At 34.0% G+C, this 15,278-nt stretch overlaps 1 protein-coding gene across 7 annotated transcripts in view; it reads left to right on the top strand.

The window, feature by feature from the left end:
- PCDH7 (protocadherin 7) overlaps positions 1–15,278 on the top strand; it is a 451,994-nt gene that overhangs the window by 200,475 nt on the left and 236,241 nt on the right. For 2 of the 7 annotated variants that reach the window (XM_024119330.3, XM_024119331.3), the window contains exon 3: positions 14,300–14,395. The exons of the other annotated variants lie outside the window; for them this stretch is intronic. In XM_024119330.3, the coding sequence (XP_023975098.1) occupies positions 14,300–14,388 (89 nt within the window). In that variant the 3' untranslated portion in view covers positions 14,389–14,395. Of the gene's footprint in view, positions 1–14,299; positions 14,396–15,278 lie in introns of those variants that run through there. 7 annotated transcript variants of the gene reach the window in all.

Genomic DNA, 15,278 nt, shown 5'->3' with positions numbered 1-15,278 from the left:
GGATCTTCCCGGACCGGGGCACGAACCCGTGTCCCCTGCATCGGCAGGCGGACTCTCAACCACTGCACCACCAGGGAAGCCCCTGAACATATATTTTTAGATAGTTAGCATTTAATAAAATTCTATCAGATAACTACTTTACTATGCTATTTTTTTAAAGATACCTTAAAATTTTTTTCTGGTTCTGTAGTTCTTTTTTTTTTCCAGATTAAATCAGACCCATGATGTTTAGATATTTTTCAATGCATAATTGTTTTCTTGCTTACAAAAGTGTTCAATGGCCTCTCATATATTTTGCCATTAAGGTAGGTTGTTTCCTGGCCCCTTTTGAATTCCTTATCAGTTTCCAAGTCTAAGAACACATGGCTCTCTACCCACTGTGAACAAGTGGCAGTGTTTATAGCAAATATAATAAAAGTCATAGAGAAAACATATTAATAGTTTCACATTTATTTTCTGCAGCTAAATGGCTTCTGTCTTTAAAAGGCCTGCATATATTTTCCTGGATTTATTGTTAATGAGTGGTAAATGACAAAAAACTGTAACTCACAGAGCTATTCATCAAATAATTATTAAAGATCATTCAGTGCCCAGTAGCCAAGTGGTTCCTAAAAGACTGAGATTACAGCCAACTCTCAAAAATTCATGGCAGTAAGAAAAGCCTTGTAAAGATGACTGCCAATCACAGAGTGTGGATAGACTCTGCCAATTAGGCACCAATTCATAACACTTATTCACATCTCCTCTTAAACTACTAATTAAGCCAAATACATTTATAAATGTAGAAATCAACTTTTATCAGTTAAAGGAGATAATTTTCAGATCACAGTATGAAACACCCCAGTTACAATACACTTCAAATATGAAGGGCTGAAGGGAATTTAAAGGAACCAAGTCATCACGAAGTATCTCTAATGTCAGAGACAAATGAATTATAGATTCATTCATGCCCTCTTACACTTACACCACAAAGAGTGAAGCACCAGAAAGGAGCAACATAACATAAAGAGGACAATCTGTCTACCAACAAAGGCTTACTAGAATGATGAAATAGTATCTTTATTAAATATCTAAAAATAAATGATAAAAGGGTAAGGAAAAATTGAAATAATAAATGAATACGTTTACAGTATATTAGTGATAACCTGAGGGTTCTACGTATTCATTTGCTTCATAGAATCACTCTGAGGAAGGTAATATTATCTGCATTTTATAAATGATGTAACTGGGAAGAAGAGAATTAAAATTATGGTTAATACTTGATAATACTAGGTGCTCAACTTAGTAACTGTTATTATTTATTATTCTTGCTTTGTTGCTATCAGCTCCAAAGAGCTATGTTTATGTTACTACATTCAAAGCTCAGGAAAACCTATGATAGCCATTATAATTATGTCTATTTTAAAAATATCTTTAAGTAGGAAAAATTTAGTTTTCATTTTATATATAACAGAAGCATTAATGTATTATGCAGTTTTGAGCAAATCACTGATCTTGTTGTCTCATTATCTGAGGCAACCAATAATCCATTCCCTTTTTCAGGGATATTAGGGGAATTCCCCTTTTTATTTGCATGTGTTATAAAACACAATGCATTTTTGTAATTTTGTGTAAAGCAGTTATTTTGTGTCATCATCAAGAAATACTCTACATTGTGGGCTGACATAAATGTTGATACCTGGGATCATAAGTGAAATAATTGTGTTCTATCACAACAATTAAGAACATGCTCATTATTTTTTCCCTTCAGAATACTAAGATAATAGACTCAATATAATGAGCTGCTTAAAGAAATACCATATGCCCAAAATAGGGTAAGAATTAATACCAGGTGCTTTATTCACTGATTAAACTATACAGTTTTATTCCTTATGTCTATATTTCATTGGTAGTTCATTCTACACACACACACGCACGTGCGCACGCGCACACACACACACACACACACACACACACACACACGCACACACACACCCCTTCATTGCATCCTTCTGCCAAGGTAGGGAAGGTGCTTCACTGAAAAGGATAATGTATGTGTATGAGAAAATATAGAACTAAGAGCCTGCTTCTGGAGTTGGTCCCATGACTCCCCAAAATTGTGGAAACAGAACAATTAACTTTTTAATTATGCAAACCATTCAGTAAAGCATGTATTAAAAAGATACTTAAAGTTTATTTAATACTTTTAATGTCTCGATAATGTTGAAAATTTCAAAATAAGCAAAAAAACAAGCAAATTTGTAAACTCTTAGAGATTTTTCTTTCAAATGTTCCCCTTTGTAGGATAAATATAGCAAAAACACTTATTTACCCATATCACTAATTTCAGAACTACTAGACTGTGTTAAATAATATAATTTTTATAGTATATGATTGAATTAGAAAATATCTTAGCTATTTCAGGACTGGGACACACATATTTTTAACTGCAACATAAGCCCCATGCCTCTCTGGGGAATATTTATTTTAATTATGCCTATCAGCTGATATAAATTATTGAATTTGCTCAAACTTGCTTAAGAAAAAGAAGCCTCCTTAGATACAGTAAAAAATTAAAATAAATTGAAAAGTAATTTCAAAACCACTGGCATAAACAAGTAAAAGTGCATATATATCATCTGCACAAAAGATTTTCCAAGTCCTTTATTCTCAAGTATTATATCTTATTAAATTTTTTAGTAGTCAGGAGAAGATATGCCTTACAAATATAGATTGATAACTCAATCGGTGCTAATAGTTAAGCTATTGTAATTTGGTTTTCATACTGAAATAAGAATATTGCTTTTTTATTTGACATGGAATCATTTCATGTATTTAGGAACATGCAGAAAAGATAATGCATATTTCAGTGTGGGATTAAGTGAAAATATCTGTCTTCACTGAGAAGCTGGCATATTTAGTTTGCTAATAATTGACCTAGTCGTCAAGCAACCAAAAGCTCCCATCTGCCCCTGCTGCTCATTTGTATCTATTGTATATATTTTAGCTTCAGTGCTAAGGCCTTCATTTCCTTCCATAGGAAGAAGGTAGGGCATTTCTGAAGTGCTTAAGACGGTTCTCTTGCCTCAATAGGGGAGAAAAAAACAGAAAACATAATATAACTACATGAAGAGATGCCTACCTCTGAGCTCTTTTCATTTTAGCAGCTTGAGAAATATTGGTACACGTTATTGCTCAGACACACATTTTTTCTAAACAAAGGTTACTGCCATCGATTCCAAAGAGAAAAAGGATCCACTATAATATTTTTTGCACTTCATTTAGCTAGCATCCTTATTGATTGGACTTCATGAACTATCTACTTGTACCTGATATGCCTTTCTAGACAATATTGAGGACAAATATTTTATTTGATGGCAAAACGTGTGGAGAATTTGACTTATCAGTTGCTGTATATTGTGGATACTCATTCTGAAATTTATGAGCAAATTTTAAGAAGACTCAGTATTGCTCACCTGGGAAACACACACGCATGCATGCACACATGCATGACACACCATCCTGGATGGGCTGGGCTGGGAAGGCTAAAGCACTTCTTGGAAATAATTTGAGTAATAAACTATGCCTCCAGAAAGAATTTATTTTGGAAATGTTCCATTAAATTAAAGTCAATAGTTTCATCATTTGCAGATTTGACAGCCTCCTACCATATTGAGACTTTTATTGTAAAAATAAGTAATACTCCTATATTAAAGTAAGTTTATTAAATTGCAAATAGAAAATGTGTAGAGCATGTGCCTTTAAAATTTGGGTTGATTTTTCTCATTATGTAACATGCCAACTTGGATTTCAATGCAATCCCTTTGGTAAAAACTAACAAAAGGACTATAAGGTTAATTTAAGGCTGTAGTTTTCTAATGCCTTCTACTGCTTCCCCCCCACCTCTCAAGAGTAAGATGTATACTTACATTTTTACAATGTATACTTAGGGAACTGTGCTGATTAAGTTAAAATAGCTGTATGTTTAGTTAGAGTATTTTAAAATATTGTTTCAAGGTAATTTCACTGGATCATTCAAATATTTCATCATTTCAAAATATCCTTTACACCTAAAAGTCTGGTTTTCCTTACAAGGGACTTTGTTTTATAATATAAGCCTAAAAATCCTTTGGGAGCATTTACGCCTGACTCTGATAATGCATAACAGGTCTCAACAAGAAACTGTGCCCAGAGACTGATACTGACAGAGTTGGCGTTTCAAGTTTCTGTTGAAAATGTATGATAATCCGATGTAAATGTACCAGTTATTTATAATAACAATTTCAGTATTGCGGTATATTAGTCTTTTCAAGCTATTTCTCTCTTCACTGGAACCCAGCCATAACTGTGTCCTTGGCTTCTGCAATGCTTTTTATAATAAAGTCCTTCTGATACTACTGGTAATAAACCTTCATGGAAGCAATCCAAGATAGACCGTACTGATAACTGAATTCCTTTTAATAGTGAATTGTATTCTTGTGAGACTCCAGCATAGTTATTTTCCTTTAGAGTTAAGGGTTTTATGTTGAAATAGTATTTATTTATTTATTTATATCATTGAACAGTCTCACTGCTATGACTAAGAAAATTGCTCCATAAAATACTTGGTGATGTAAATATGAGAATGAAAGTTATATATCTGATGATTTATTAAATTTATGGCTTGTAGGAACATGACTGTCTCTATAAAGGAATCTAACGTACACATTGGAGAATATTCTAGTAATGTCTTGTAAAAATAGGATGCTGTTGTAATTTGAAATCTCAAAAGCATGAACCACTGAAGAGGTATGCTTTCAGCATTTGTAATCATACATGGCCTGGCTTTGCAAATCTAAATTTTTTTTTTTTTTTTTTTTTTTTTTTTTTTTTTGTGGTACGCGGGCCTCTCTCTGCTGCGGCCTCTCCCGTTGCGGAGCGCAGGCTCCGGGGCGCAGGCCCAGCGGCCATGGCTCACGGGCCCAGCAGCTCCGCGGCATGTGGGATCTTCCCAGACCGGGGAGCCAGCCCGGTTCCCCTGCATCGGCAGGCGGACGCGCAACCACTGCGCCACCAGGGAAGCCCTGCAAATCTAAATTTGATGTAGGAAAATTTAGAATACACATTTATTTTAGAAATAATGGCTCTTACACAGAATGTAACTTTCCATGTACATGCCTACTTTTGATGTATTTCCTTACCTGTTTCTTTTATTGGCAAGAAATGGAAAGGTCCATTAAGAGTAGGAAGTTTGCTTCCATGTCCTGGCTATTGTAAATAGTGCTGCGATGAACATTGCGGTACATGTCTCTTTTTGAATTATGGTTTTCTCAGGGTATATAAAAAAAAAAGAGTAGGAAGTTTAATTGAGTTCATGTTAGAATAAAAACAGACCAAGATTGATGAGCACAGACCTGGAATTTGGGACCAGTGATTACCCCAGAATGAAGAATATTGGTGTGTGTGTAGGCAAGAGGGACTCAGGGTTATTACCAGTGCTCTGAAACTGCATTTGGCATATCAAAATATATTTAACCTCTTTCTTCGTCTCCCAGGAATTAAACTTCAGAACTTTTGGTCCACATTTTAAAGAGCGGATTTTTTTTTTTTTTTTTGTCTTGAACTTTTCAAAAGCTTTTATCATCACACTCTGTGAATTGATTTTCATTGAAACTCTACTGAGAAATTTAGTGTATTTGGTCAGTAAACTTTTACTTAAAAAATGGTGATTTCAACTTCTTCTTCTTATAATGAACCCCCATTAATTGAATAATGGACTATTTAAAAGACTCGAAAAGTTTAAGCATACAATATAAAATTTTACAAAATTTTATTTCCATAAGTGGAAAAATATACAACAAAATACAAAAGCGTATTTTGTGCATTATGTACAAATAGAGAAGATATACTAAGGCAAAGATTTCAAAGATTTGGTTTCTTTTTATACAGTACTCTTAAACTTAGCTGTCATTTTTACAATGAAATCCATGTGGCATATGGCTTATTTTCAAGGACCCCTCCTCCGCAGGAAATGTATCCCTTAAAGATAAAAGAGCATATATGTGGCAGGGGAAAGAAAGAATAGGTTCTTCTCATATATTAGTAGGTCCATATGCTGTTTATTAAATTTGATGCTAATTTAACTGCTAATTTAACTAATTTAACTAATTTCTTCTTATTTATTCAAATAAGAAGAAATCAGCAACTTTGTGGAAGTATGATGCAGTTTTATTATCTGTCAGATTTCTCAAGAGGATACCATATTTTATAGGCTTGAAATAAAACATTATGAATTAATACATCCATAATGAAATAATATGTATGCTTCAAGGGAATAGCATTGCCCAAAGTTGGCATTTTAGTTCATGTAATTTAAATTATAGTATTGAAAAAGGTGTTCTCATGTATTAACTGAATTCCAACTTAGAGCATGCTGCCTGTTTCTCTGGTTGTGCATGAGTATGTTGAGGAGGAAATAATACCAAAAAAAAAGTCTGACTAAGAGTCTGAGATGTTTTATAGTCAAAGAACAGCTTGTGTTTTAAAAAGAAATTAAAATACATTAACTCGGAACAGTGGGCAAAGTGTTTCAAATGAAGGATACGGTGAACAGACTGTTTCACTTCCCTTCCATTACACATATCTATGAATAATCATTCCTTGAGGTTTAAAATTATAAATAACACTGCAGAGTGGAGTTATTTTGACTTTACAAAGGAAATCATCCATTTTGTTTTTATTTTCATTTGGGCAAACTCAAAATGGCTTAGCATAGCTTCTGCTAAACTTATTCAAGCCTGAAGCGTTTTTGACAAAAAAAAAATGTTTCCCAATTGTGAGTAGATTACTACGTTTATGTGGCTAAATTTACACAGAATTGACAACTGTTGTTTGACTTGGCAAAGTTAGAATATGGTAGTTGATACCAAGAGAGGGGAGGTAGCAAAAAAAAATTGTAAGGAAAAGAGAAATTTCAATGAAGAATCTATATGCAGTTGTGCTCAAGGTAAGGATGGTTGAATAGGGACATTTTATCCTAAAGTTTTCACCATAAGTTGATTATTCTATGTCCTGCCCTCACATACATGAGACCAGAACAATGAAGGTAAAAATTTGTCATGTAATATTTAATTTCATTTATTAGTACAGTCATTTGTAAGTCCTGGATAATGAGTGCTACATGGAGTTAGACACTGTCTATTTGGATACAGAGCTTTACTATTCATATTTATAAAGTCAGGATGTGAGAAATTATAAAGTGAAAAGCTTGGTTACATTTTTAACAATATATAAATTTTTTTACAACCAAATTATCTTGAAAATAATTTCTAGAATTATTTGCATGTGCATTGGGTGGAATAAAATGCTGTATTTATTTATTAAGCTGGATTAATTAAATAATAAATTAATATTTTCTGGGTCCAAGGTTCAACCATAATTTCCATTATTACTTTGGCTTTAATGCTTTATTTTCTTTGCTTGCTCTTCTGATAACTTAGTGTGGGTTGAATTGTAGTGGTGGAGAAGTCAGCCAAAATGATGGATTAGTATAAAACATACTTTGTAAGAAAAGGAATAGGCTAATCCTAAACTCTTCATAGAATATTGCAAACTTTCTCACCTAAAATTCACAGTGGCTTATCGGTCATTGGTGTATTATTACAGCCAGTGTTTGTACACTGAGCCTGGATATTTATTGTGTTTTATAAAATTCGAAACCTGGGCCTTGATGAAGTTTATTTTATATTTTAAAACCGTGCTTCTCTACTAAGTGTATTTTTTTCCTCTGTGCCCTAATTGTCAAAACTAAGGTGCATTAGCAGAAAATAGTTTGCAGTTGGGAAATAGTTTTTAACATTCTATCCATGAAGGCCTTGAAGATCAAACATAGACTCTAGATGGTACAAACCAGCATGGGGAAAAATCATAACATTCTCTGTGTACCACACTCTTAGTAAAAGTATTTTCTAGATAAGTTGACATTGACTAGTAGACTTTATGAGCCTCCTAATTCTCAATTCCAGGTTGAAAAATCACAGTTGCCAGTTCAGATTCTTAATACATTGTTCACATGGGTTAAAATATATTTTTATTTATATATTCATTTATTCATTCATTGCTAAAATGTAACTGAAGTCTAATTTCAAAGAGAGCTGGGAGATTCATGTCAAGTAAACCTCTATAAGAGATGGAAGAGGTTGGTTAAATTTGTCTTAAGTTTTTTACCATCCATTTGTTTTTACACATTCATTCTATATTTATGATGATACTGGAATATGTTTTTCTAAAATTGCAGTTTGTATGTTTTCCTGGGAGAGGATAGGATGAGGCTGGGTGGAAATCAAGATTCGTCTGTGGGCTTGCTAAGATCTTCATGAGAAGTGATTCTCTTTGGAGTTTCCAAAGTAGTTCATTTCATACTATTGTATTTCTGTTTTTTAAATCGCTCATAGTCACCTTTAACCTCCCCACCCACTCTACTTCACTACTGCCCTTTTCACTGCTGTTTATAACTTCCATTCTCTCCCCCCCACGTCATGGTACTCTGTGCTCTCAGCATGATAACCAATTCACTCTCCTTAAATATACAACAAAACGCAATATATTTCTGAGCGTTCTAATTAACTGCCACACGTGAAAATACTTTACGTATTTCATCTCACTTAATCCTCATGACATTTTAATATGTAGCTTTTATTATTCACAAGAGAGCAAAGGGAGGCTCACAGACCTTAGGTGATTTGCTCAAAGCCGTGCAGCCAAAATAGCTGAGATGGGGTTTGAGGAAACTGTCAAACCAAAAATCTCAACGTCCTTTCTATTACAACATACTGTGTCTAGCCATGCCCTTCTTTCACTGGAATGGTCTTAACCTCTTTCACCTCTGTTACTGTCCTGCTGGCAAATTCTTTCTTAAGTTTACTGCAAGTATCACCTCTTCTGTGGAGCCTATGTTGACCCTCTCCTGCTTAGCTCTTTGCATATCACACATCTGTATTAGAACATATCATAACGTCACTCTTCTCACTTATTCTTTTGGTTTTGGAAAGTATGGTAATCATTTTTCATAAAAATATTTGATTTATGTCGGCATGAAATGACTTTGTTATGACTATTTTCAAATATGTTTACAATTAATTATTTTTAAACAGTCAGTTTTATTTTTGAATACAATGAATACCAATGATGACATACGCCACATAAAAACAAAAGCACTTGGAGTCATCTACAGTTTTTAAGTGGCTAGAGGAGTCCTAAAGCACAAATGTTTAAGTACTGCTGGCGACAGCAATGTCTAGCACAGATTGAACACTCTTTAAATATTTAGATGAACAAAACTGAATAATCAAATTGATATAACAATTTTTAGTTGCAGAGACTATAAATGTACTATTTGAGGATTTAGGATTTACATAGTTTTATAAATTTATTCAAACAATTATAAGTCAAGAAGAAAATGAGCAAAAACCACATTAAAATATTTTTTTTAGGGAAAACTAAATTCAGAATATTAATTATATTAATCAAGTAAATCATATATTAATTAAAATTAAAATTCTAAGTGAACATTATTCAATACATTAATCAATGATGAAGCAGGCACTCAGGTAGCCGATTAGTTTGTATGGAGGACACAGTGGGTCATGGTATTATAGCTATAAATTGTGAGATTTTTTTAGAGAGCAGATTTGTAAAACATTAGAAATTTGAAAGTAATAAAGCACAATATTGTAGATTTGCTAGAAGCTTTATAAAATGTTTTTGATGCAACTAAATCTTGAAATTGTTAGAAAAATGTATCACAACTCCCGATTTATATATGGCGATACTTTGTCATAATGAAAATTTATTTTTAGGAAGTAATGTGTGATATTAAGTAAAATTAATGAACATCTTCAGTTAAAGAGAAAAAAACAAAAGAATATTTCATGCTTTTATTGAGTTAAGAAATTTTAAACGTCATATACTAGCATTATTATATCACACTTTAAATTCACATATAACAAACCTAATTAAAATATATAATTCAGTATTAGTAACAAAAGTTTACACTTAAATCTCTTTAATATTATCTTCTAATTTCTTCATTACACAGTTGTTTTACTAAAGTTTGTAGTAGGTAATATTCAGCACTGTTATTTAGCTGATTTTTATTGCCATTAAGTTAAGCAATCTATACTTTTAAACCTTAGGAACGTAAAATACAAAGCAAGATACTAGAAACCCACCACTTACTAAGGAGAGCTAAATAAAGGGTTAATAATCGTTCTTTCATCTTAAATCAGTTATAATTTTTATTGATTAAAAAAACTTCAGGTGTTGCCTACACGATGATGTTATTCCCCTTGTATTTTCTGTTTTTTTCCTCCTCGTGGTCTCAATACTCAAGCTCTGACTGATAACCTTACCCAGGGTTTGTACGATTGTTTATTTTATACTTAAAAAACAATACTGTTTGTTCCTCTTTAACAAAAACTGAATTGAGCCATGTCATATCTGCAGTGGAGCAGTTTCCTGAGTGCAGAAAGAACATGTAGCATTCCTTCCTCTGCAAAGCTTTTCAGATTCCACCTCTTTTCCTATTGCCACCAGGGCAGATCTTAACCCTGTCCTGCAGGAGCTAGCAGGAAACACCAAACACTCCAGCCCTGCCTAGACACACTATGGACACTAGCATTAAGATGAATAAATTGTCCTTTTTGATAACTTTCCAGCCACTCTTAGCAAGAAGGAGAATGAGAAAAAATTGAACCAATTTATTGCCTGGAGTGTGGCCCCCTAGGAGGAGTATATGAGACTGTGTTCAAAAAAGCCCTGGGTATGAATGTGAGAGACTGAGGGAAAGTTTTAGGGTCAGAACCAGGGCTAAATTATCAGTTTTCTAATTGTTAGAGAAAATGTATTTTTAAGATGGACCTTACAAATAGGATAAAAAACACTATTGTTATCAGGAATGTTTATGCAGTATGGTAATGGCCTTTTCTCATATATCCTTATACCAGACAAGCCAGGTTTGATAAAGCTTTAAGGACATCAAGCAGAGAACAGCAGTTTCACTGGCTAATTAATCTCCGTCTTTATATGTAGTTTGATGCGTCTCTTCTACATATCAAGGTGTGCTCTGTTTCTCCCACCATACAATCTATTCTGGGTTGACTAACTTCATGCTTGTCAGCACTAAACAACCTCCTTCCCACCACATTGCATTAGGCTGTGTCAGCTTCCTTTTCTGCAAACGGTTTCTTTCTTTCATCCTTTGTCAATATCTGTCTTCTCAAAGTTCATCCCCTTATCTCTTCGCCTTTAACTTCCAAGCACTATGAAGTTCAATGCTTATTTTTGTTCCCCAACTAATGATTATATTTTTTGAGGATATGAACCGAGTCTTGTGCCTTGTTCTTTGGCATTACAGCTTGATGTTGTGTTCTCTGTGCTGCTTATTTCACTAAGTCACACAGCCTTTATATACAATATCTTAGTATTGGTATTTCTACTTTTATCATACATTTTTCCCAAAACAGAAACCTCATAACGTTGTCTATAAGCATATTTCTACCAAATACCGCTTTAGTAACGGAGATGATTTTGTTATCCTAGCCCTACCTTTTAAATATGAAAGAAAAATAGCTTTCACTTTTATTTCTCTTAATCTACAAAGTTCTATTGTCCACTCAATGAATTCATGACTCGAAAATTTCAGTTTAATCTTTTCAGTTACCATTCTATGTTGTTTTAGTTATTTATAAACTCGGCTATTTATAAAATAATTTTATTACTTGTTACATCTTGATAAGTTGTACTATTAGTGATCATCTGTGTTTTGTGTGTGCATACTTATTTTCCAAAGTTTCTCATAAGTACACCTTTGGTTATTTTTGTATCTTTCACAGTGCAGTGCTAATTTCCAAATACATTGTCTCATAATAATCTACCCTTCCTAAGATCAAAGGAAGAATTTACTATAAATCAAATCCTTGCGGTATTAAGGATTCATGTACAAAAAATGCTGTATTTCATGCTAGATTAAAGTATTTTGCCACAAATTTAGAGCATGAGGATTCCTTTTTTTTTTTTTTTTTTTTTTTGTGGTATGCGGGCCTCCCTCTGTTGCGGCCTCTCCCCTCTCCCGTTGCGGGGCACAGGCTTCGGACGCGCAGGCTCAGCGGCCATGGCTCACGGGCCCAGCCGCTCTGCGGCATGCGGGGCACAGGCATCGGACGCGCAGCCTCAGCGGCCACGGCTCACGGGCCCAGCCGCTCTGCGGCATGTGGGCTCCTCCCAAACCGGGGCGCGAACCCGGTTCCCCCGCATCGGCAGGCGGACGCGCAACCACTGCGCCACCAGGGAAGCCCTGAGGATTCCTTTTTTGTTGTTGTTCCTGGCTTGGGAGATTCCCACCCTTGATTCTTCCAAAGATAAATTGCTGATCCCCAAATAATCACTTAGGAATATTTAAATGTAGGAATAATTATATTTTTGTTACTTTGATATTACTGGAATATGTAGGTTTTAATTTTGGAGGGAGATTTAAATTGTTAAATATTACGTGTAATGGCAGTTAATATTTTTAAAATTAAATACAAAATTTTAAATTTAAAATAAAAAAAGCAAAGCTACCAAAAAATTGTGTTCAATCATATCAGATAAAATGTAAGTTGGCTACAAAAAAAAAAAAGTAAGTTTGCTACTTTGAGCTCATTTATTTTAATTCAACAGGCCTAGATGCTGCATGTGCCTTCAGAATTCTTTGATGCTAATCTTTTATGATAACCAATTAGCTTCCAAATTTCTCAATTCAAGGGCTGACTAATACTATTACCTAAGCATTAAGTGGGTATGTTATTTTAAACAGAGATGATGGCTAATTGTAAGCAATGTGTCAAAGACCAGAGGAGTTGAGAAACTGGAAAGTTTTGAGACATCCTGTCTAAACAGGATTAAGGCAAAACCAAAAGGATTATCATGCTTCAAACCCCAAAGATCTTTGTGATAGCTGCTTTCCTAAACATCAGGATTAAAGGTTAGAATCACATTCAGAAACAAGAATGCAAACATGTATTCACAAAAATCCCTGTCTTTAGGGAAAAATTCAAGAATGTCCCAGCCCTTCTGTAAATATTAGACTAAGAAATGTATTGGTGTGAGGGGTCAAAAATATATATTTTTTCACACAAAAAACTAATCTCTCCTACCTTTCAACTTTACAATACTTAAAAAAATAAATTGGCTGTATTTTTTTTTAGAACAGTTTTGGTTCACAAAACAATGGAGAGGAAGGTACAGAGGTTTCCTGTGTGCCCCCTACCTCCACAAATGCATAACCTTCCCCCTTACAATGTCCCCCACCACAGGGGAATACCTCTTCTTCATAAAATATGCATATTTCAATCAGTTTATCTCCAGTCTGTCTAAAAGCTTCTCTAAATAGCGTAAAAATATCATTTTTCATATAAAGTTTGTATTTAAATAAAAGCATACAAAGTTAAAAATTTCTTTAAAAACAAATACTTAGAGCAAAATCTGTAGTAGTATTTGGTTTTCAGGTGTGGTATTATCTCCTATATTGATTTATAAAAGCAGTTAATCACTATTAAAATTCAAAACGTTTAGTATTATCATCAACTTTTTATTAAAATTTTTCACTCTTTCCATATAATTCTATATATTTACTTTTAAAAACTTACATATAGTCCAGATTAAACCATGTCTACAAAAATATAATTAAAACACAGAACTTTCTGCAACTTTTATTAGTTTGACCTCTTGCAGTATATAGGGATTCCAGAAATCTAATTTTTTTGTTGTTAAATTAACAAGTTGAAGTCGTTTTGATATCAAAACTACATACCCTTAGGAGAATGTAAAAAGGAAGATGCGTTGTGAGTATTAGATGTATGTCAATTAGATGGAGGCAGAACAAATAAATGGTAATAATCCTACTGTGTGTTGGGGGGAAAATACATATACATTTGGTTTTGTATATCCAATAGTTTTTTTTTTTCTTAAATCTGTTGTAAAAACAACAACTATACCTATAGAAAAATGGCCTGCCTTAAACTACCCAGTCGAAAAGTGAGAATAAGATAGTAGCTCGTTACTTGTAGCAGCCCCCGTGTCCTAGACTTGGAAGATGATAGTTGGAGAGTGTTCAGATTAACACCGTTAGAAATACCTAATTTGTTTAAATTATCTTTGAAACTTATCTAGATTTTTTTAAAAAAGAAAGAAAACAAGCTCAGAGTTTTTGGAAATTGTTTTATTGGCAAGGTCTATGGATGGACACCATTGTGTAGGGGCTGCTGATTTTCCCTTTACAAATTTCCCCATCTCCCTTCCCCAGGTGTTGCTGCCATCACTACCTTTCCCTTCCTCCCCTTTCCTCATGGCAAGACGCATGGAAGAAGAGTGCTGTTAAGGCCTCTCCATTAATGAACAGGTATGGTGGTTCTCATGAATCAGTGCAGTGCCCCTCTTCTGCGTTCTCCATTAATAGTCTACCTCTTTTATATCGAGAAGACTCATTTACCCACCTACACAGAGCCTACTGTTACAGAAAAAATCACTCAACCTGAGTATATCTTTACATATTTCAGCATGCTATGCATTTTAGAATTCCCTGCACAGTTGCAGAATACTTTTTAAATGTAAAGGAGTAAAGAACAATTAATTATATCATTTTCAGAGAAAGGTGCTATGCAGTTTCCTCAACTGATTGTACAGGAATAAAATGGACCTTGTATGCTTCTATATGCCTCTTTCAATGTTATACAAATACTTTTTATATAACATATCTTTGAAGAGTGTAAAATGGAAATACTTTGTGAATTTTAACTCAAAATTCAATTATTATAGCATTTGAATTTTCAAAAGCATTACACAAAACTGTTGTACATTAATTATAATGCTTATTGATCTGGTTATAGAAAATTAGGTATGAGCCAGTTCAAATGAATCTAAATACAAATCGATGTCATCCAGATGTCAGAGCTGAACATATGCTAATCGCTTTCCTCAAAACTTTCTTTTGTCAATTCAGCTGGTGGCATTTGAGGGAGGTGGGGGGCACTATTTCTTTCAGCAGTCCCAAGATTACCTCATTCAGGCTGCTACAGTTTGCAAGGAGCTAGGCCCTCAGGGCTCAAACAACAGCAGAGTCATAACCTATAAAGCATAAATACTAAGTCATCACAGAGAAACACCCACCTTCTTAATTTCCTTTTTCACTAGCAGAACTGGTCCTCCTAGCTCCTGCAGGGGCTTGTTTTGAGGATGTGTCAGGCTCTGCGTTACATCCTTGTGACTATCCAGATCTTTGAGAC

Source organism: Physeter macrocephalus, chromosome 7 (assembly GCF_002837175.3).
Source record: "Physeter macrocephalus isolate SW-GA chromosome 7, ASM283717v5, whole genome shotgun sequence".
Lineage (NCBI taxonomy): Eukaryota > Metazoa > Chordata > Mammalia > Artiodactyla > Physeteridae > Physeter > Physeter macrocephalus.
Note: the sequence above shows the minus strand (reverse complement) of the source record. Positions and strands in the feature narration are given on the sequence as shown.